Source organism: Apus apus, chromosome 2 (genome assembly GCF_020740795.1).
Source record: "Apus apus isolate bApuApu2 chromosome 2, bApuApu2.pri.cur, whole genome shotgun sequence".
In the NCBI taxonomy this organism is placed as follows: Eukaryota; Metazoa; Chordata; class Aves; order Apodiformes; family Apodidae; genus Apus; species Apus apus.
Window position 1 is genome coordinate 43,377,019 of NC_067283.1, and position 23,430 is coordinate 43,400,448.

A 23,430-nucleotide genomic window follows, 5' to 3' on the forward strand; every position below is an offset into this window, starting at 1 on the left:
TGAACTGGCTTGCAGATGCAGAAACCATGGAGAACAGACTGAGGTACGGATAGTGCCGGTGCCTGGTACAGGTCTATTCTACTGGACCAGCAAAGGGAAGAACTGCTGTCCAGGAAGATGGATCACACTTGCTGTGCCAACACCGATGAAGCCTCAGTTGAACTTTCCTTATTATAATGTTATTATAAAACAAAAACACACCTCCTGGTAAGAAGCTACCCGCCTCCAAAGCTGGCCATGCCTCAGACGCTCCTCCCTGGGCATGCCTGGAAGCCTCATTCCAGACAGGTGGAGGTTGGCACATTTCCACAGGACAGAGGTGGAGTGGAGGTGGGTCTAAGGATGAGCAAGGTGTGCTACCCAGGATAAAAGATGGTTCCTTAGTAACTGAATTTTTAAGATCTTCCCCACCGAGAGATCACGATGATCAAAGAAGCAGCAGCAGAATGCCTTCTGGATTCGGGACCATATGGACGTGTTTGGACCTGTGGTGGTAGCTACTATCCTCTTTCCCCCCCTTTTTACCTCATCTTTCCTATTTTTCTTCCTTTCTATCACATGCTGCATTACGGGCAAGGCCAATAAAGTCATTGTGTGTAGATAACTTAACTCCCTGGGCTTGTTGCCATTTCATTTTTGCACTTCGGGATCACAGCTGAAACGAATCATCATGGCTCCACCAAGGAGTGGACCATGACAGCTATAAGTAACAGAAAAAAATCACCAGAAACTGGTATTTTTTTACTGGCTATGGAATACAAACCAAATTTTCCACAAATTTTAAATCCGTATGTATTTCCAAATACGGCGAAAAAAATGCATGTTGAATAATAACTATATGCTAGAGGAAAGATGAAGCTTACCCTCTGGCAGTTGTTTTGTTCTGTATGGGGCCTATACGTTGGCTCTAAAAAATCCTCTCACACCAGGGGCTTTTTTCTGCCGTCAGTCCCCAGTTCCAACGGATAAGCCACAATGAAGCTGCCTTGCAGCCAGCGGGTTTACACAGGTCTCAGCTGGTAAGCTGTTATAAACTAGCTCTTGGTAGCTCAGAGCCACTTGCTGTAAGGCAACGTGGTGTGTGCCGACGTGGCATAAACCACAGAGGCAAACTGTGCAGCTCCCAGCTGGCACCTTCCAAACAGTGAGGAGCAGCTTCTGTAATCGCTCTAGATCTCTATGCACGGCTCACATCTGCGGGTCTGCCTAACCTGCAAGAAACGCTGAAGGCCCCACTGTTGCCCAGAACACCAAATATTGGGAGGACATGGTTTAAGAGAGCTACCACAGGCCCAGCAGGGCCGTGTGGTTTGCTAGGCAGCCTCTGCATCTGCCATCCCTACTCACTTTGCCCTTCTCAGCTACAAATGTGGGACTATATTCTCTTTGAAAATCTTGGCATCCAAACGCAAAAGCACCTCCTTTTGCCTGCAGGACACAGCGCTTAGGCATAAAACCAACCCAGCTGACGTGCAGGGACTTCAGCTCAAGCTCTAGAAGGAGAACTGGCCCGACAGGAGACAGCACCGGAAGGGAAAGGTGCAAAGAAGCCCCCAAACAAACAGAAGAATACGCAGAGGGAGCTCACGACCCAGCACGGACCCAAGGCCTCCCGGGCGCCTCACGCCTCCCCCGCCTCAGGCCTCCCGCGCTCTTCCCGCGGGCTGGCGGACGGGGCGGGGCAGCGCCGCCTCCGGCCAATGGGAGACGAGACCCGGCGGCGGGGGCGGGGCTGGGGGCGGGACTACGCGCGGGGGCGTGGCCAGGCGTGGCCTGTGGGCGGCGCCACGTTGGGGCGCCCCGGCAGAGCCCGCTGCCCGCCCCGCTGCCCGCCCCGGCAGAGCCCGCAGCCCGCCCCGCAGCCCGCCCCGCGGATGTGGAGCCGGCAGCTGGCGGTGAGTGGGGGGGAGGGGGCGGCCGGCACCCGCTGGGAAGGGGCTCTCGCCGCCTTGCGCCGCCGCCGCCGTCAGGGGAGGAGCCTCCCCCTTGCCCGCCCCCCCCCCGGCCTTCCCCGCCGTGGCAGCGCTGGGCTGCCCCTCACGCACACGCGTGTTCGCCCGGCGGTGAAGGGGGGCCGGGCCCCGGGGCGGGGGGGGCTGTAGGCCGGGCCTGGAAGCGGCTGGGCTGCGGGGGCAGGGCCCGTTACCGGCGCGGTGCCCGCCGCAGCGGTGCCCGCCCCGCCCCCCGCCGGCGCCAGCACCGCTCGGGCCCCGGGGCGGCGGCGTGGTGGGGGGGCAGGGGCCCGGCGGCAGCGGGCGGGTCACCCGGCGGGACGGCCGGGTCCCGCAAGCGGAGGGCGAGGCGCAGCAGGGCTGTGCTACCGGCCCCCTCCGGTTGCGTCCCGCAGCGCCGGGCTGGTGGCGGGGCCGCGCGGCCACCGTGCGGGCCGCCCTTCGGCAGGAGTCTCCGGCTGCCTCCTCCCTGAGGGCTGGGAGACCGCCCCGGGCGGCCGTCCCCTGGCTTCGTGGCCGCGGGGACAGGGAAGGCGTTTTTCCTTGGGTGTCCGTTCCGTTGGGCATAGATAGGGAGGAAGAGGCCGAGTTCCGTCCCGGGGAGTCCGAGCGAGGCGTTAAGGCTTCCTGCTCCGTGGTGCGGGGAAGCTGGAGGGATGCTTCCGCCGTCTCCTCGTCTTCAGAAGTAATAAGCCTGAAAACAGCAAATCTTAACTGGAGCGGCAAGCGCAAGGATCCTGAATAAATGGCAGGAGCCAGGTTTTCCGAGTAATGAGCTTTTCACACAGTCTGTTTCGGGAGGTCACTGAATGTTCTGGTTTCGCTGTGTTAAGAGTCGTAGAAGCAATTTTCTGCTCAGAAAAGCTACGTTTTTGAGAAGCCCAGCACCCGGTTTGGTGGGCACAAAGTTGATAGGACACTTGGTTTTAGTCTGCGGCCACAGCCCTGGTGCGTGGGTTCCCGCAGGGATCGGGGCCTGTAGCCCTTGGGAGTCGTGCAGGTGCTGAAGCTGGGAGGCTCATTGGCCAGGGCAGCTGACCCAGGCTGGCCAACACAGCTATTCCGTACCGTAAATAAAATTCTCACTATATATTGGAAGTTCCCTGGGGAGGCATCTCCCTCCTCGGCGGCTGCCGTCCCTGGAGGGTCGCTCCTGTCCCGCTGCCAAGGCCTGCTCTCCCGTTGGTTGTGGCTGTCACGCTTTCAGTGGAGCTGTGGCCTCGCAGGGTTTGACATCCCAGCTGCCCTGGGAGCCTGCAGCTGGCAGACGCTGCCTGGCCCAAGCATAATGTCGTGTACTTTGTATCCGTGTTAGTATTGATATTAGGTTTTTTATTGTTGTTTTTTTTTTGGTGGGTTTTTTGGACCCTTCTTTTGTTTTCCTAATTTCTTTTCTTGGGTGGGGAGGGGTCATTCAGCTGGTTGAATGAAGACACTGTCTGTCACTTTAGATAATTAGCAATAACTATTTTTTTTTTAAATTCCATGGAAGTGGCAATATGCACAATGTGACAGGCAGTATCTTTTTTAAAAACATAAAACTGATTATGAAAAGTCATTCAGTAAAGCAGAGTGACTTAACAAGACAGTGTAGTCAATCATTGGCAATGACAGTTACAGTGCGTAGTTCCTGATAATTTTGTCTGATTCATGCTGCTTGTTCATCTAAAATGTTTTTAAATACTTTATTAATCTTGTGTATTTATTTTAGAAAAAAGTATATTTGAATTCTCAGCTGTAAATCCAAATACTGCAGAATTGCATGCCTATGAACTGGCAAGTGAAACTAACTGAAGACTCCATTGAAATTTGGCCTGAAATCTTTTTTGCTCTGTCAGTAGCAAATAGATTTATTATGATATGTATATGTTTCCAGTATCACAGTATTTTTTAGGATAATTTATATGAAACACGAGATTGTGATTTCTCTGTGAATCACACAAGTATAACACATAAAAGCTGAACTGCATCCTTAGAGCAACTACTTAGAAACTAATTTCAGTCTTTGAACAGAAGAGGTAAAACTGCTTGAAGACAGTGGGTAAAATCCATTCTTCAGTGAAGTTAATAGCAAAAAAAATCCCAAAACCTAAGTTTTCCCTTCACTTTTAAATTCAGTAAGTTCAGTCTATGATAGTTTTTTGTTTGTTTTAATTACTTTTAAAAAAAACTGGTTAGGTTCTTTACCAGATGTATCTTTTTATATCAACACCTCTAAGTTGCTTTATGAGGCATGATATTCTATCTGTAGAACCGTGTATATAAACATTGAAGGCACAGTGTCAACAAGACCTACCAGGAGTGGCTGAGGGAACTGTTTAGTTAACCTGCAGAAAAGGAGCCTGAGAGGAGACCTTGTTGCTCTCTACAGGTACCTGAAAGGAGGCTGTAGCGAGGTGGGTATTGGTCTCTTCTTCCAAGTAACACGTGATAGATGAAAGCAAATGGCCTTCAACTTGTGTCAAGGGAGGTTTAGACTGGATATTAGTAAAAACATCTTCACCAAAAGGCTTGTCAGGCACTGGAACAGGCTGCCCAGGGATGTGGTTGACCTTGGAGGTATTTAAAAGATGTGCAGATGTGGTGCTTAGGGCCATGGTGTAGTGGTGGACTTGGCAGTGTTAGGTTAGTGTCTGGACTCAGTGTTCTTAAAGGTCATTTCCAACATAAGTGATTCTATGACTCTTAGGTCATTTGGACTATTTACATATAAAGTTATGCTGATGCTCATCACTTTGCAGCTGGACTTTGTCACCGAACACTTAGTTTATATCTTTCAACAAGTCATTTAAATGCTTTGTTCATAGTTCGCTTATCTATATGATAGGTGTCCTGCTCACCTACCCAAGGTGGTATGAATTTCCTCAATATGGTTAAAGCTTCACCAGATTAACTGAGAAGGTTCCTCCTTAAATGTATAATGTGTCTGCACACTCTTAACAGGATAAACTTACTGGTTTTAGATATCTGTTTGATTAGTGTTCCTCCCTGTTAATCATAGAATCATAGAATGCCAGGTTGGAAGGGACCTCAAGGATCATCTGGTCCAACCTTTCTAGGTACTACTATAGTTTATATGACATGGGTCAGCACCTTGTCAAGCTGAGACTTAAAACTGTCTGATGTGGGGGAATCCACCACTTCCCTTGGGAGACTACGCCAATGCTTGACTGTCCTCCTGGTGAAAAATTTACCTCTTGTGTCCAATCAGAATCTCCTTGGGGAGCAACTTGTGCCCACTACCCCTTGTTGTTTCCATGGGACTCCTTGTGAATAGGGAATCTCCATCCTTTTGGTAGCCACCCTTTAAGTACTGGAACATTGCAATAAGGTCTCCCTGAAGCTTCCTCTTCTCAGTATTTTCATTTGCTGAATAAATACTCTGTAGGAAGTTGCAATCTGTTGCTTTTGATGTTAGTTTCTCCTTTGGTTTTATGTATTTATTTGCTTTCTCATCACTACTGCTTTGATACATAGCAACAACAATTTCCCTACTTACAGAGTAGGACATAAATGCCACTGAAGCCTGCTACCATCTTCCCAAATGACAGTGGGAGAGGTGACTCAAGCTCTTCTTTTCAGTAGGTCCACAGAAATGGGCAATTCCCACTTTGCGAGGCACAGACACGTTAACTCACTATAGTAAAGTTTTGTGTCTTTGAGGTTGATGCAAAATATTTTTTCAACATTGGCGTTTTTGTTTTGTTTTTTTTTACTTAGCAAGCTCTCAAAAGATGGCGGAGAGCTGGTCTTTCTTGGATACTTTTGAGGCTAACTTCAGGCCTCTGGTAGTAATTGAGCTTGCAAAAGGCACCAAAGAGGAAACCATAAAATGGTTCACCAAGCGAATTGTGGACAAAAAAGCGAATGGAGGTGAGTACAGTATCGTCTTCTGCAACACTTTGAAATCACATTGGCTGTCGGTATAATATGAAGACATACAGACATTAGTTTTCAGGTGATTTGTTGAACTCATGAATCCTTCCATTTTCATGGTGAAACCCTGATAACCTCTCCTTCTGTGTAGTTTTGATACCGGTTTTCATAGTAATTGTCTAGGGCATATTTCTTTTGTTGCTTATGATAATGTTGTGAGCCTTGTCAAAATGCAAATGCATCACATCTAATGTCCTGTCCACAAGACTTGGTACTATGTTGTAGAACAAAATTCAAGTTAGCAGGAAGCAATTTCCATTTGATAAATTCATGTTGGCTTGTAATTATATTTTTGCTAGCCTGTAGGCTCTTACAAATACAGTGTTTCAGATAAGTCAGAGATGTTTCTGTTTTTAAAAGTCTGTTTTCCTTAAAACAAGTGGGACTGTTTACCAAAGCACTGGTTGCTTAGGTGACTTGAGCATGATGGGAGTAAATCCACACTTTCCATCTTGTTCCAGTTCACTGTGAGCACTTCCACAGAAACAGGGCTAAATCAGGGAGTGACCCTGCAAGATTCTGAGCACCACACACCCACCAGCTTCTGTTGAAGCCTTAATTCTTTGTGCCCTTAAAAAGATACAGCTTCAGTGCTCCTGATAACTAGGTCCAATATGATGCATGCTAAAATACTAGTGTCTTTATGTACTCTCTTCCTTTTTTTTAACCTTTCCTTAAAGGTGCACAACTGCTGGTAAAACCATTGGCCATGGAAAATGGAGATGAAAATATTTATCTGGTTGGAGCTTCCCACTTAAGGCTGTTGCTGGGAGCTGAAACTGTGGGTTTGGTGAAGGAATGTAATGATAATTCAATGAGAACTTTTACATACAGCAGTAGAAAAACTTTCAAAGATTTTGCAGGTAAGCTATTTTAGAGCTTTTCTGTCATTGCAAAGCTGTAGCTGAAGATTATGAGCAATTACACTGTTAAATCTTTCATGGTCTTTCTATTCCTCAGAATGGTTAACAGTGAACATAAATAGGAAGAACAAGCTATGAAAAAATACACATTTTTACCTCTGGAAATTCAACACATATAATTAAGTTAATTTTTTTCTTTCACTTTTTGTTTGTGCTTTCCTTTATACTTTTATGTGCTCCAAGTATGGCAGATTTTCTTGGAGAGATTTTTGTTCGAAATGAGACAAGATAAAATTGTTGATAAACATGAATGCAGGATTAACAACCAATGTTATGAATTAACATAGCAATTTAATTTCATATCAACACCTGTGAGACAGTTTTGAGGCTCATTATCTTTTGTCTTGATAATACTTTTCATGCGCCTGTTTCAGTGATGCGTTTTACCACATTTTCAATATGAAGGTTCTTGAATCTGCTGAACCAGTAACAAAGCTGAGTATTGTTGTTTGTTTGATGCCAGTTTATTCAACATTGCCGCTCTGTTCAATAACTGTCGCAGTGTCTTTTCTTTTGTGACCTTGCTTTCCTGAAATTAGGAAGCCTTGAGAAGAACTGTCAGTTGCAAAGGTGCCATTTCTATTTCTGTCGTGTGTTTACATTCTTAATGCGAACCTGACTGTCATTGCTAACAGATTCTTTAGTAGCAGCTGGAATTCCAACTGCTGTGTCTTGCTGTATTTCCTTGTCTTTTTTAAAACACTAACATAATTTGTTCAGAGATGATTAGGGGATAAAAGAGTTGACCATGCTTAGACAAGGTGAAAAATGTGTCATTTTTTAAATAAACCCTGTGGCCTGTGTTGTCGTCCTGATATTCCTACTTGTTGTGTTAGAGATTTGTTGCTGGTTTAGCTTCTTACATAGTGTATTTAGGGCCATCCCTATAGTCCTTATTCCTAAGGGGGAACAAGAATAACCAACTAGCTGTTATCTCAAGAAAACCAGATTCTGTTTCCTTGATTATAAGTTGATGGGGTTGATAATAGGTTTTTTGTTGCAGCTCTTCAAAATCTGGGATTTTTTTTTTTTTTGGAACATGTTATATTGGTTTACCTTATTTCTGTATTTTTGCCACAACTAATTGTGTCAAATGGCTTATCATTATGTTGTATGGCTAATAAATAGCAAGATACTGTGATATTTGGCCTAAATGCTTACAGAAAAGGAGATTTGTCCTGATGTCTTACTAAGTTTCATTATGAAAATAGTTCTGGAACTCTAAGGCAGAAGGAGCTGTAGGAATTCTAATATTGGCAAAGGGTGGATGCCAAAGTGAAGTCTTTCATCAGGGCAAGAGTATGCAGCACTGGTTCGTGTACTATCTCAGCCTCTGTCAAACAGTACTTCGTAAGTGTCTTGGTCTCTTGAGTGGTTTCATTTCTTATTTCACCTAGGTGCTCAAAAATGCAGTGAGCAATATGTGCCAGTTAGAGTAAACTGCTTCCTAAGATGTTTATTTTAAAAAGGGGAGTTCTTGCTACTGTATGTTGGTGGCATTAATTGTCACACAATTTATATATATATGTATTTTCTTATTCTGGTAAGTTTTGATAGTTACTTGTAGTCTTCCTGCGCTGCACACTTTCATCCTACATTCTTTTTTGTTTAGATGATAATCACAATTTCCTTACAATGGCAGAATGTCAGTATATCATCAAACATGAACTCGAAAATTTGAGAGCTAAGGATGAAAAAATGATCCCTGGATATCCTCAGGCAAAACTTTATCCAGGAAAGTCAATTGGTAAGCAATATAGTTTGTTGCCTGTAACTCATTGTGTTGATGGTGTTCATGATGGAAAAAACTTAATTTTCCTGCAGTGAAGAGAAATCCTTCAGACATTAAAGTCCCACTGTTTTAAATCAACTTTGTCTTTTCACTGGTCCATGGTGATAGGACAAGAGACAATGAATGCACAGTGCAACAAGAGAAATTCTGAATAGATATTGAGAATATGTTTTTCACAATGAGGGTAATCAAATATTGGAACAGGTTTTTAGAGAGATTGTGGTAGCTCTGTCTTGGGAGACTTTTAGGTCTTCATTAGACGAGGCTCTGAGCAGCCTGATTTAAGCTGGACCTAGTTCGAGCAGGAAGTTGGACCAGATGACTCCCAGAGGGCCTTCCATCCTGAGTCTTTCTGTGAGGCTGAAAGTCTGGCCTTATATTCTTTTCAGTGGGATAATTTACACGTATGTTCATGTCATCCATTATTTTTATATTTAGTATGAAAAATATTTGTGTGTGTTTTGTTTTTTTTAAATACATAATGCACTGTTCCAGAGCCGTAAATTTAAAAATACGAAGGAAGTTAATTTTATTTAATTTATCTTCTTCTTTGCTTCAAGAACTCTTCCTTTTCATGGGAGAAAGAAGCAATGAGAGCTAGTGCTGTTTTTGTGGTAGCTGGAGCTAGTTCATTAGTAGAGATGAGACAGTTTCTTCAGAGAATTGATCATAGTGTTTGTATGTCCTTCTAGTGACAGTGTCTTTATTCTTTAGTGTTGGTGCATATCAGTGGTTCAAGCAATGTAAATAAATGTAGATGTCTGATCAGTTTACACTGGTGATTTTTTCATATAGCTAAGATATTTTTTTGGTTATGCTAAGTGGACACTGATGGGAAATGGTAAAAAATTATCACAAAACTTCCAGTGCCTCCCCTCTTCTGTTTCTGAATTTATTTTCTTTCTTAATGTTTCTATAGTATTAACTTTCAGAGCAGTTTGTTACTTGTTTATCCACACAGGTAGTATTGCTTTCCATAGCAAAGTTAAATACAAATTCTGGAATATTTGGGGTTTTTTGCAATGAAGATGTGTTGTAATTTACAAATTAGTGTAAATGGACAATTCAAAAATGTTTTTAGTATCTTTCCCATAATTAATGCAACAATGGTTCTTCAGTTTAGTGTTTTGTTTTTACTATGTCAGTTTGATTTTTTTTTTATGCTTTTCTTTGCTCAAATGCAAGTGCCAGACAACAAAATTCCCCACAAATCTACACATGGCATTTCACTTCTAACCTTAGCACTTTTTTTTTTTTTTTTTTATTCAAGCTGCTACCGATTAGATTGCAAAGCTATGGAATAGTTACTAGACGTAAAAAGGTCACTCTTTAAGTGGACAGCACAGTCTTTGTAGGAATAGGTAGAACTGCTCTCTATAACCAATAATTTTTAACTAACATGCAGACAATTTGTTTTTAGGATTTAAATGCTTGATTTATTTTGAATAAACTTCAGGCTTGCTAAGTACAGTGTAGCCTGTTTACTTCTATCTGTTTCAGTGTCCTTTGAAGGAGTACTAGGTACCTCATTATTATTATTATTATTATTATTATTATTATTATTATTATTATTATTATTATTATTATTATTATTATTATTATTATTATTATTATTATTATTTTAGTGAGAAGATTATTGACCAGTGGTATTCTAGTTCAGATTTTCCCACTGCATGATAGAGAAGAGTTGAAAAAGCTCCGTCACAGCTGGTATGGCCGAGTGAAAGTTGGCTATCAACCTTTAGGTACGTGAACAATTCTACTACAAATAAAGTGCACGGTTTCTTCTGGGGAAGTTTTCTCTGCAGTTTGTGTGAAGAAGACCAAGGGTTCTTTCTGTCTTCTCCAGCATGTAGCCTCTATAGAAGTGAAACTTCTGTGCAGAAGGTAAGTATAATACCAGGAAGTCTGTTGTTTCACTAAGAGTTTAGCTTTTCATATCCCCAGTGAACCCACTGCAGTTCACCTTCTCTAACATTACCTCAAACATTTATTTGGCCATTGTTAACCTAAGTCCTTGTTTTACCCAGCCTTGCTTTTACTGGTCTTGGAAACAGTAGACTGGCTTAGGCTCTGGTTAAAGAAGCATGCACGTTTCTAGACTTGTTGACACATTGAGGTCTCTTAATTCTTTTCTATTCTAAGATAGCTGTAAGATAGTTTTTTGCTATAATGACTCATAATGCAACTGTTTTGGAGTGAAACGCTCTGTGTGCAGGCTGCTGTCTCTCTTAAACAGGGCCATTCCTGTTTAACATCTTTATTGATGATTTGGATGAGGGGATAGAGTGCACCGTTAGTAAGTTTGCTGAAAACACTAAGCTGGGTGGAATTGTTGGTCTGTTTGAGGGCAGGGAGGCTCTGCAGAGGTATCTGGACAGGTTTGATCAATGGGCCAAGGCCAATTGCATGAGTTTCAATGAGGCCAAATGTTGTGTCCTGCCCTTCAGCCACAACAACCCCCAGCAGCATTACAGGCTTCGGGAGGAGTGGTTGGAGAGCTGCCGAGCAGAGAGGGACCTGGGGATGTTGATTGACAGGCAGCTGAACATGAGCCAGCAGTATGCCCATGTGGCCAAGAAGGTCACCATCCTGGCCTGCATCAGGAATAGAGTGACCAGCAGGACCAGGGAGGTGATCCTGCCCCTCTACTTGGCCTTGGTGAGGCTGCACCTCGAGCACTTTGTGCAGTTTTGGGCACTGCAGTATAGGAAGGACATTGAGGTGCTGGAGAGGGTGCAGAGAAGGGCAACTAGGGTGATTAGGGGTCTGGAGAACAGGTTTTGTGAGGAGCGACTGAGGGAGCTGGGGCTGTTCAGCCTGGAGGAGGCTGAGAGGAGACCTCATTGCTCTCTACAACTACCTGACAGGAGGCTGTGAGGTGGGTGTTGGTCTCTTCTCCCTAATGACTAGCAATAGGAAAGGGGGTCAACTTGCACCAGAGGAGGTTGAGATTGGATGTTAGGAAAAATTTCTTCACAGAAAGAGTGGTGAGGCATTGGAACAGGCTGCCTAGGGAGGTGGTGGAAGCACCGCCCCTGGAGGTGTTCAAAAAACAGGTAGACAATCAGGAGATGGTTGAGTGGTTAGGATTGTAGGGCAGATGGTTGGACTTGATGATCTCAAAGGTCTTTTCCAACCTTGATGATTCTATGATTCTATTATTTTATTTCCTGTGGCTGCAGGAGTTGTGTGTATGATTGCAGGAATTCTGTATATAGGCCGTTGGTCATAGTTTCCCAGTTGGAGCTGGGGGACTGTTCAGAAGCTCAGCATTTGCACATTGATCAACTAGCATAGAGTCTTGAGATGAGACCATTGCTCTTTTACCAGTTGGATAAGTTTTTCATTAATAAATGAGTATATTTTACACACTGAATAAGCTTAAAATAAAAATAATTTTTAGTTTGGCCGTGTGGAAAGTTAAGTTCTGGATTCTAAACCTGTAAACTTAACTTTAAGAAAGTAAACATTTAGAAGTTTGCCTGATTCTCTGGGTCTTGCGGTTGCTCGTGATTTTTTCCTGAGCTACAGGAAGTTCAAGATCTAGCTTGATAATGCCTTCCTCCAGAGTATTGTGTGAGGGGTCTTATTGTGTGCTCATCTTGTTTATGCAGGAGAGAGAGTTTCTTGACTGACCTTGAATACATACAGATTTTCAAAGTAAATCCCAGGAACCCTGTTATGTATTTGCTAATTTAGGGATACCTTTTATGTTGTGTATTTGGAGTGTGAAAGGATGCTGATTTTCTACATTTTAACTTACTTGTTAATAAATTTTTGATTGAGATGCATGTTGGAGTGCTGGTTCTTCTGTCCGTTTGCCTTCCTCTATTGCTTTCAGGGACTTACCTGGCTGGCAGTTGTGAATTTTTTCTGCTTTGTAAACCATAAGCCCTAAGAATATTCTGGTGTTGTGCATGAGATTTTTATGTGCTAGTGTGTTATGGAGAGTACATTTTTGGTGTCAGTTCAGAAGTCATGATGTCGTGGCTATTTTGTTAAGCTGGTGAATACATAGGAGTGGCATACAAGCAATCTGATCTTCCAAGCAAAGATAAAATGGGTTTCAGGATTTGTTGGTTTTGTGGGGGTTTTTTTCCCCCCTCTAGATATCTGATATTGTTACAGTATTTAGATATTTGACTTCCCTGCCATCTGAATATATGGATATATGTTTGTGTGTATACATATAACATTAAAAAAAAAAAGTGAAATAACTTTGAGTTTTTAGAACATGGGAGAAAGAGGAACTAAAAAGCAGTAATATTTGTTGTGTTATTTAGAAAAAAAACCTTGGGCTAAGGGATAAATGTGAAGTCAAGTTTGATATTGCACTGGCATCTACTTTAAAGTGTAGTTTGAACTGATTGCTTTTTCTCTGCAGATGAGATACGCTGCTACTTTGGCGAAACCATTGCTCTCTACTTTGGCTTCTTAGAGTACTTCACATTTGCTTTGATTCCAATGGCTGTCATTGGGATTCCTTATTATGTGTTTGCATGGGAAGACTATGACAAATATGTGATGTTTGCCACATTCAATCTGCTGTGGTCCACTGTGATACTAGAAGTTTGGAAGAGGATTTGCGCCATCATGACATACCACTGGGGAACGCTGCTGATGAAGCGACAGTTTGAAGAACCAAGACCAGGCTTCCATGGTGTCCTTGGTATCAATCCTGTAACTGGGAGGGAAGAACCAGTGTACTCAAGTATTAAGCGACAACTACGGATTTATCTGGTGTCCTTACCATTTGTGTGCCTTTGCCTCTACTTCTCACTATATGTGATGATGATTTACTTTGACTTGGAAAACTGGGCTCTGGATTATTATGAAGAGAACGAGTCTACCTTCAGTAGCCTGATGCTGTTTGTACCCAGCATCATATATGCTGTTGTGATTGAAATTATGAACCGCATCTATCGGTATGCTGCGGAATTCTTAACATCGTGGGGTAAGAAATGTGTTGCTGCTTCTTCCTCAAAGTTAGAATCCCTGATGTTTAGAATTTGTTTCTCTGTAGAATATGTTACTGTGAGTTCTTGTTCAGTGGAATGCTAAACAAATTTCCTGAGCTAGATTTTTACTATGGTTTAAAAGAGATGGCCATTTAAACTTCTTAGATTTATTTTGGGTGCCCTGAGACTGCAGTTTCACGTCTGTTTTAATTTGGTCTGAGTCTAGCATGCCTTCAGAAGGGATTATCCTGCCTGCCTCCTCAGCCTCTCTCTGCCTTTCGTGCAGAACTCTCCCTTCCCTGATTAGGTCTTTATCTGGCTATATTGGCTCCAGTGATGGCAAGAGGGACAAGGTGAGATCATGAGGGTGGTGGCAGCTCAAGGAGTGGATGGCAGGAGGGGCTGTTGTGGCAGCTTGCACCCACGATCTGGTTTGGTTGAATACTGTTAGTCTACTGCTAAATCTGCACAGAGGGCAGAGGCACTAAGATAGTGGGACAAAATCTAAAATCACCAGCTGAATGTCATATGAGAGTGTTTCTGTATGCTATCTATAATGAAGACTAAGATTTTTCCATCCCTATCAAAAGATTTTGTTCTGGGCACTCTCAGAAGTGGAGTAACGTTATAACATATTGCCTTTTTTGCCCTGTGTATGTGACTTATTTAGCAGATTAGGCCTTGGGCCTATGTTTTGTGTCCTAGCATAAGGACAGTGAAATGTTAGTGTTTATTTGGAATTTTAGCACTTCTATAGACCTTTGCAGTTAATTTCAGACAAAGTTAATAGATGAAGCTAACGAGGAGTTAAGTGGTTTGAGTAACACAATATGGCATACGTTTATAGGACAGCATTCACGTTACGGAAGCTGAAGACCCAGAAAATTAACCTCAAAAGGATTAATCAAAAGGGAGGTTGATGCCAAAGATAGAATAAAAAACAGTGTCAAAGTGGGAATTTTTTTTTTTTTATTCATGCCAAAATTATTTGCTCAGCAAATTCAACTTGACAGCAGCAATAGCAAAAGCTAGCAATTTCTTGATTTATGATTGTTCAAGGATTTCATTTAAATAATTACTTTTAAATTAATGTCTAGGTTTCATTTGCCTGTTTTGTTTCTTTTTTCACTATATCGCAAGAAAACGCCTTTATGCAAAATGCCCGTTTGTGTTGATCAGGTAGATTAAAATGTCTTCAACAGGTAACACAAGTATTTTTTTAACGCAGGTATTTTGTTTTAAGCTGATGTTTCATACTCAACAGCAACAGTATTTACGTAACTCACTACACTGACAGCTTGTGCCTTTTCTTTGCTATCCAATGTGTTTGTGCTGCCATGTTGAGAAGAGGTTGAAGAGCTCATTTGGCTGTCTTTCCTCCCCTCCCACCTGGCATATTTCCTGCTGTTACCTGACTTAAGCAGCTAAGCTGACAAAGCATAGGACACAATATGGGTTATTTTAAATCACACCTCTTGCACCCAGTTATCATGAGGACTGATCATTTAGTGAAAATTAAAAGTGAAAATGGCCTTTAGTCGCTTGAGTGCATCTTCCATATGTCAGGTCCAATCTCATGCCCTTGTCAGAACAGAACTCTGCTGTTTTGTCCTGAGCAAGGTCAGCAGGTGACCGTCTCTCAGCCTTGTTTGACACAGCTCATGAGAGTGTGCTGCCTTCTCAGTTACTGCTTACCCAGGGTTTTAAAGGTACAATCTGACAAACTGGCAAAAAGAAATAGGAAATCTCCCATTCATTTCCCTTTCCTCCCCCCTAGTATCCAGCCTTGCTTAAACATCAGCTTCTGGCAGTTTATCTTGAATGAACTGAAAAATCGTAGTTTTAGAATGAGTAATGCAGCTTCATGTACCCTAGTGTTGCTTTACAGCTTAGTGTCTGATTTAAATTCCTTGGAGGTGGATGGGAATATTTCTGTGAGCAGTTACTGGTTTTGAATCAAATCTGATACTGTTATTCATCATATATTCCACTTAGTTTTGCGTTTGCTTTCAGTCAAAGAAAAATCAATAACTAGGCACATTTTATTAAGTGTTAGGAATGATGGATGATTTTTCTGTTATAAAACTGTTCTTCTGATAAAGATGTAAAAGGAAGAACTTCTGCATTAGAAAAAATACTAGAGTTGTAGCCAAAAATAAGCATGTCAATATTGTGCATCAGGTTAGCTTAACAGATTAAGTGAGGTACTGGTACAGTGTGAATTCATCTTGCCATAAAATGTTGGAGGAGCTATTCCGCATAAACTATCCGTTAAGTAATTTTCAGGTGGAGTAAAAGAATTGGTTTACTCTTTTATAACAATGTCTAGTGTATGGTAAGTCCTTCTACTGTTTACTAATCAGTAATTTTGTTGGTATTTTAGAAAATCACAGGCTGGAATCTTCATATCAGAATCATTTAATTCTGAAAGTTTTAGTGGTAAGTATGTAGTATAAGCAGCTTTTAAGATTATTTAAAAAGAGAACTTGTCATGTGTTTTATTCGTGCTTTCCCAGCATTACCTCACTGACCTACAGTTTTGTTCAAGGCCAAATAATAGCACAAATATCAGAGTAAACAGGATTTCTATTGTGGTTGCAGTAAGTGCTGGACTGTTTCAGAGGCCTCTTTTTATAGTGGAGAGGTTTTTTTGTTGGTTATTTTTTTAAATGTTGATTTGTTCTTCCATTAGGATTCTGTATATGTAAGTTTTTCTGTTAATTGATGTGGTCCTGTGTTCAACTGGGAACTACTTTCACTTTTTCCAAGACACTATGGTAAACCATATTTTAAAAAGTTCATGTATTAACCTTGACCTGTACTAACATTCAGACCATCAGTCAGAGGAAGCTGGAGATACATGTCCATCAGACTGCTCTTATGCAGTAGTGTATACTGATCTATTTACTCTGTGGCTCTGAACAAGTAGGTTTTGTGTGTCTTAAGTATATGTTTGGCTTATTTTTTGAGATTTAATCTTCTTGTTTCCTTTTTGAAAAGATCATTTAAGTCTCTCCCAGTGTCCCCCTTTTTTCTTTTTTTTAAATCTGCTTGCTATCCTGTTACTGCTAGTCTCTAGAGCTAAAACACTTGTATGTATCAACTATAGCTTTGTTTCTGCCTTTCTTAAAAAATAGCACCATCTCTTTTTCCCCATAGGAAATTTATCTAAAATAACTTGAAAAAATTATGAAATATGAAATCCAAGTGTGTCCCCCCGTTTTTGGTTTTGCCATATAGGTGGCTCTCTGCATTCCCAGTATTATCTGTGTTGTCCATGAGCTCCAAAAAAGTAGCTCCAACACTGAGAGCAAGTAGGAAGCTTCAAAGATTGATTATGATATTTTGGGAACAATACTAATATTTAATTTTAGAAGTAGCGAATATTTCTCTTGGTCATAAAACATCTTGAAGTGATTAAATGTAAAGCTCAACTAACATATATTGAAGAACAGTTGTACATACTGAAAGAGATGTAATCCAACACACATTTTGATAAAGTATTTCTTAAAAATAATAAATCATTACTCTGAATTAAAATCAATATGTCCCATTTATTGTTAGTTTTATTATTACTTATGAGGAAGCAGCCAAAAGATGAGAATTAAGTAGAAAAGGACAGAGTTTTAATGTCCATATTTCATAATTGAAGTGTAGTTCTCTTTGTGTACTGTGCTTTAGGAAAGCCATAAGGTTATCAGATAAAATCTGACTAAAACCAGTATTGAAAACTGGGTTTATCTGACCTAACTTTAACAAATGGTAAAGAAAATTTTAATGAACAGTTTACATCTGCATGGAAGCTATTTAGTCAAGGTAACTGTTAAGGTAAGATGATATTCTGCATTTGAACTTCTACTTGAGTACTAATAACAAGTATTTTTATTTGCAGTTCAACTTCTTAAATTGTTTTGCATCTCTCTTCTACATTGCCTTTGTGCTGTTTGATATGAAGCTTTTGAGGCAGGTGAGTTCCAAGAAGATCTTAAGAATGTTGATGAATCTAGGAAAATAAAGGATTGATTGGAACAGGACTTTAATCGTTTTTCTATGATATTAGCTTGACAATGAATGTATTTCATATATATATTCTTAGAAATCCAGCTCCATATTTCAGTTTCTCCAGCATAGTTGCAGGATCGTGTTAGAGTGGAGCAGTTATTTCCATCCATATAAATGAGGAGCTATTTTCAAATAAGCTGGTTATTTCCTCACACAGATGAGGCAGGAGAATTTTCATTTCCTCTTGCTTTCCCTTTATGTTACAAAATGGTTTTCTCTGTCGTGTACTTAATGAGACACTCTTGAGAATAGGAGCATGATTAAATTTATTGCTACAATGAGGAGCTGAGACTAAATAAAAGCAAAAATAATGTGTAGTTGGTATTTTAAGTTAGCTTTTAAATTCTTTGTGTTCTTTTGCACTCCAATGCATGAAAGTTAGGTATAAGGAAAATATTTTTGCTCTAAATATTAATGAAAACACAAGAACTGTAACTCAAGATCTGTGTTCCTCTAAAGGGATCTTGACATATTTATGTCAGACATGACATTTGTGACATTTCCTATACTTTGAAGGTAAAAAGCAAAAAGAAGAAAAACATTAAGATGTTCACTGTTTAGCTCTGTGGATGGTGATGGCATAGTGTGTATCTTTACCCTTCATTGGACTTTGTGTACTGTCTCCAAGATACATGCATGTCCAAAAAATTATTAGACATCTAACTGCTATTTTTTCCTTCGCAGCAAATTGCAAAGAATGAGAACTAGAGCACCTATACTTTTCATGTGGTATTGCAAATTTTCTTAGGCTGGTCTTCTTTTGTCATAATATAACAACTTGCAGTGTTACTAGAATGCGCAGAATTGGAAATTATCATAGGTTTATCCCAGGTCTACTTATTATTTTTTTGTTTGTTTGTTGTTTTGTTTTTTTTAAACTTAAGAGCTTGGCCACTTTGCTGATAACTTCGCAGATACTCAATCAGTTTGCAGAATCCTTACTTCCTTACTGGCTCCAAAAGAGACATAAGAAGAGGATGAAGAAACGCATGGGTTCTCTGAAAACAGATACGGACCTGTCATTCGTTGAACAAGTCAACTTGGAGAAAGAAATGGGCACCTATGTTGTATGTTTTACTGCTGTTAAAAGGGGTAAAAGTTTCCTGGGCTGTAGTTGACAGAGACATCAGCCAGTGTAACCTAAAATATTTCTGGCTGTCTGGCCTGGCAGGTTGTTTCTAGCTTCATCACTTTTGCTGGTAGTTTTGTTTATGCAGCTATGTAGTGCACTGGATCAAGAAACTGATACAGTGTAGGATCCCAGTTACACCAAACAAAGGAGTAGGAATGAATAGCTGAATCTGGAGCTTCCTAACCCTGTATCACTGGAAGGAGTATTTAAGTAATATGCCCTTAGTCTCCAAGGGCAGCCTGAAGACCAGCAGGATGAGTAGCCTGGCAAAGGGAAGGGGGAGGCTGTTTCTGGTTTAGTTTGCTTTTGCAGTGATACTGGTTTAAACTGTTAAACTACAGTTGGAGAGAGTGTGCTCATGTCTGGGTAGGGCCAGAAATGGAGAGTGCAGAGGAGACCAGCTCTTCAAACCAATACCACTGTTGGAAACTCTTGCTTTTTGAAAGCACACTTTTGACATTCTCAGTTTTCCTAATTCCATTCCTGACCACATCCTACCCAGTACAATTTTTAGTTGTATTTAACAGACTTTGTGCAATTCAGTATTTGCAGTTTTAAATCAAGTTAGACATCAGTGTGTATGTTAAGGCCTTACAGACTGGCTGACAACTTGCTTGATTAGATGCCGTAAGCATAGTCACAAGTCTTTTAATGCTGTATGTCTCATACTTTCCCAGAATAAGAATTATATGCAGATAGTGTACCTTCTGAAGAAGGTAGACAAGAGCAGTTTGAAATTCGATATTAATACCATGTTGGATTCCTATCTTCCCAGATTAAGTACCATGAAATGGGAAGAGGAAAAATTTGCAATTGAAAAACTGTACAAATGTTAATACTTGTGTTGCTCTGGGAAGGTTGGCATTTCACACATTTTATATGGAGGGAAAGAGATTTAGAGAGCATGTCTGTCTTACAGTGGAGAACACAACAGAAATCCCCAAGTTAGCATCTGAACTGATAAATCAGCACAGCCCAGTACTGTGCCTGCAAATAGGCCAGCACAGCTCCAAGAGCTGTGTATTGGCATCAGGCATTGATATGCCTGACCAAATAAGCTCTGTTGCTTAGTCCCAGTGCTTCTTGTGCAGAGCTGGATCAAATGTATCTGCACCTGTTGAACCATTCTGCCCTGAACAATTTTCCATAGAGACCTGACAGGTCAACTCTAAATTTATGAGTTTGCCTTGGAGTTGTCCACTGATAGCCTTAGTTTCCATTCAAGATACTGTGTATTCAAGGATAAATTTTATTTTCAATCTAAGGATTTAATTGTGCTGTCCTTGTGAATTCACAGTGTTAGACCTCTGATTTGTTTGCAAGCCGTGAGCTGTCAGCAGGCAAGAGTATTTCTAAAATTAAATCTGTCACAAGGGGGAAGCATTTGACTATGTTTAGTTACTGAGTAGTTTAGCAGGAGTCTTGACAGGATACTGCATTTCAGGGTCTTCTTTCTTGATTTCCTTCACTTGCTCTTTAACAGTGAATTCTCATTTATTTCCCCTCTTTCTCACTTTTCAAATCTCCTGCCCAATTTAAGATTTAAAAACATCCTGCAAGAATTTTTTATTTATTTATTTAATTTCTGCTTCTCTAGTTATTTTTCTCCCTGAATTTCTTTGCTTCCTTGATGCCATAGCTCATGTGCTTGTGGCTGACAATGGCTCGCTTTGAAATTTCTTTCCCATCATATCAGATTCCTCTATTCCTGCACAAAGTGTCATAATTTGAGTAGGAGAAAAAGAAATACTCATTTACTTCTCATAATCTGCTGTTCTAAAAGTCAATAAGTACTGGGCAAGGAAATGAGAAGAAAGGTGTGAGGAAGCAGTGGGAACACTGTGCAGTTACTAGGAGAAGCACAAAGGGAAGCATAGCTCCCTGCCGGCAGCAGTTGTCTGAGAAGGTGATAGCAGGGACAAATATGTCACTACCACTCCAGTGAGTGATCCTGCACAAACAATCCTAAGGAAGACCTTACTAAAATTTAGAGTTTGTACAACGTGTTTCTGTGGGAAAACCTCAGTGGTTTTCAAGTTAGTTAGCTCCTCATGGCCTGGCCTGCAGATCTGTTTGTCAGACTCAGCTATACTCTACAACTTGAAAATGAACTCAACTGAAAAATGCAGCTAATGACAACCCCACATTGATTTCTCTCTCTGCTAGAGAAAAAAAATAAAAGCAGTAGGTTCTAGAGAGGGCAGTCAGTTTAATACTATAATCAGCAGAAAATATGAGAGAACCATATGTCTGATGCATGGAGCCAAAACCAATTTTATGTGGTGTCTGTAATAATCTCAGTCAAGTCTTTGTTATTTCATTTTTGAGAGAGGACAACATATGAGTCTAGGTGAGTACTAGCTAGCTAGATTCCAGTTTAACTTGTTCATCCTTTGTACAGTGAACAGTTTTTCTTTAAAAATGGTTTATTTGATTCTTCTCTTTCCTAAGTAATAGCTGCAAATATAGAAAACTCTTATTAATACTACAAAACTAATATGCAAAGATGAATGATAACCTACATGCAAGTACTTAGCTTTTAAGCACCCACATTCTTGTATTAAAGATCAGGTGATAGATGTGAGTTTGCCAAAATAGGACTTTTTATTTGTACTGGTTGTTGGTTTCAGATGTCAGTGCTGCATTTTGTCATTTTAACTGGATGACTAATTCTGACGTAGCCTTTTTTGAAATAAACAAGAAGAAATACCAGAAAAGGGTTGCCTCGCTAGCAACCTACCTTTCTGGTTAGGTCTTTCACAGGTGGTTTGAAATACTAGGACTTCTCTTGTCATAATGTTCTTAGAGAATGTTCTTCCAGTTTAAATGTATGGTGCTGTTTTCCTATCTCCCACTGTTCCTTCTGTAACTGTTTTACCTAGTTAGTCAGGAACTTGAATGGAATGAATGTGTTTATACAATTACTTCATGTAGTAAGAAGTGTGAGCGTTGCAAAAAAAAAAAAAATGCATTGGGCAAGAGGAAAAACCTTGGTCTCCCTTATTAAGAAGTTCTAAGTAATTGAATAATTCCATATTGACTAGATGAGGGTTTTTTTTGTTGTTACTTTGTATCACCAGTCATTCGTAAACAACTGATTTGAGATAAGGAAGTGTATTTACAACAATATGGTTAATTCTGTTTTTCTTCATATATTTTTGTGAGTTAAAGTTGCTTTTACTTTTGCTCTGTTTTTCAGGGTACTTTTGATGATTACCTGGAGTTGTTCTTACAGTTTGGCTATGTGAGTCTTTTCTCATGTGTTTACCCACTGGCAGCTGTCTTTGCAGTGTTAAACAACATCACAGAGATATATTCTGATGCCTTAAAGATGTGTAGAGTTTACAAGCGTCCATTTGCTGAACCCGTGGCAAATATTGGTGTTTGGCAGGTAATTTTTATATCTTTTTCAATTCATTTGTTTTAAAAGAGGTTTCAAGAAATGTATTTAAACTGTGGTTTTGACCCATCAGCCACTTTAAAGTTAGTAGGTGCTTTATTCTCTTTAATGCCTTAGGATAGTATCTATCCAACTGTATATCCAAGTGATTGTAGGCTTTTTGACCACATGTCTTTCAGTTGCCTTTGAAAAGAATACAAATCTTTCCTTTGAAGAGTGGTATGTAAGTACTTGTATTGCTAAGTCATGCTTAGCTCTGTGTCCTTGTGATTAGTGGTACTCAAGCTAATTTTAAATAACCTGGATCTGTCAGAAGGAGCTGGATCTTTCTGCACAGCCTGAACATTGTGGTCTGTCTAAACAATTTAATGCTAGTTGTACTGTGTTAAGGATTTCCTGTCCTCAGTTGTTTGCCCATGCAATTGTCCTGGCACCAAGCTAGTTTAGAGCCTGCTGAGTGAGCTGTATCAGTGAACTTATTTGGCTGAAAATTAACCCTTTAAAATCTCTCCAAACCCAGAGATTTTTCTGAAACAAAGGCAATTACCAAGTTTTATCCAGACACTTCTGCATTCTGTATTAGCAATGGCCTGATAAGGAATGTGATGTAGTTTGGAGGAAATCTCTAGGGCATGATCCATATTCTAGTTTTATTTGGCAACTTTCTGATGATGCATAATGGAGACAAGCTGCTGGACTTTTTAATTTGGAGGGTTTGCAAATGTTGGTACCAAAGGAAACAAATGGGAGATGAGAAATGAAATAAGGAAACCTCACATGAAACATACTGTAAAAACATGCAAACCAAGTATTCTGAGCAATGTTCATTAGACATGTACATAAGTATTAGCAAAGTGGACTTAATGGAGAAGTTTTCATATTAAGTCATTAAAATGTGTATGTTACAATGTGATTGTGTTTTAACAGTCTGTATATTTTCTCAGTCCAAGTTGATGCTGGGTAGGTTGATGGCGTAGCTGCATTAACCAGTGGTGTGACCGCCACATAAATGAGGCTTTGTTCATAAGTCCCAGACATAGCTGCAGGTATATTATAGTAGCATTTGGTTTTGCCGGAATAGTTGGTTTCAATCTAGGGAGTAAGCCAATAATGGTACAGTTGTGTTGTTAGGTTTTATTTATAGTGTAGTGTACTAATAGTAGAAATGCATTTGCTTTGTGAACTAAAAATAATGACTTAAAATTTTAGTTATCTCAGTGTTTAGTTAGAACACTGGCTGAAAGATTTTTGTTAAAGGAATACTGGAATGAT

General features: G+C 40.5%; 1 protein-coding gene across 2 annotated transcripts in view; it reads left to right on the forward strand.

Moving 5' to 3' along the window:
* Positions 1 to 1,801: 1,801 nt before the first annotated feature.
* Positions 1,802 to 23,430, forward strand: part of ANO10 (anoctamin 10) — a 127,651-nt gene continuing 106,022 nt past the window's right edge. The window contains exons 1-11 of one of the 2 annotated variants that reach the window (XM_051610593.1): positions 1,802 to 1,895; positions 4,204 to 4,348; positions 5,673 to 5,825; positions 6,569 to 6,751; positions 8,424 to 8,558; positions 10,229 to 10,348; positions 12,991 to 13,560; positions 15,948 to 16,003; positions 17,457 to 17,531; positions 18,511 to 18,693; positions 21,958 to 22,149. In XM_051610593.1, coding sequence (XP_051466553.1) covers positions 5,687 to 5,825; positions 6,569 to 6,751; positions 8,424 to 8,558; positions 10,229 to 10,348; positions 12,991 to 13,560; positions 15,948 to 16,003; positions 17,457 to 17,531; positions 18,511 to 18,693; positions 21,958 to 22,149 — 1,653 coding nt within the window. In that variant the 5' untranslated portion in view covers positions 1,802 to 1,895; positions 4,204 to 4,348; positions 5,673 to 5,686. The remainder of the gene's footprint in view (positions 1,896 to 4,203; positions 4,349 to 5,672; positions 5,826 to 6,568; positions 6,752 to 8,423; positions 8,559 to 10,228; positions 10,349 to 12,990; positions 13,561 to 15,947; positions 16,004 to 17,456; positions 17,532 to 18,510; positions 18,694 to 21,957; positions 22,150 to 23,430) is intronic. The other variant, XM_051610594.1, reaches the window with a different exon arrangement.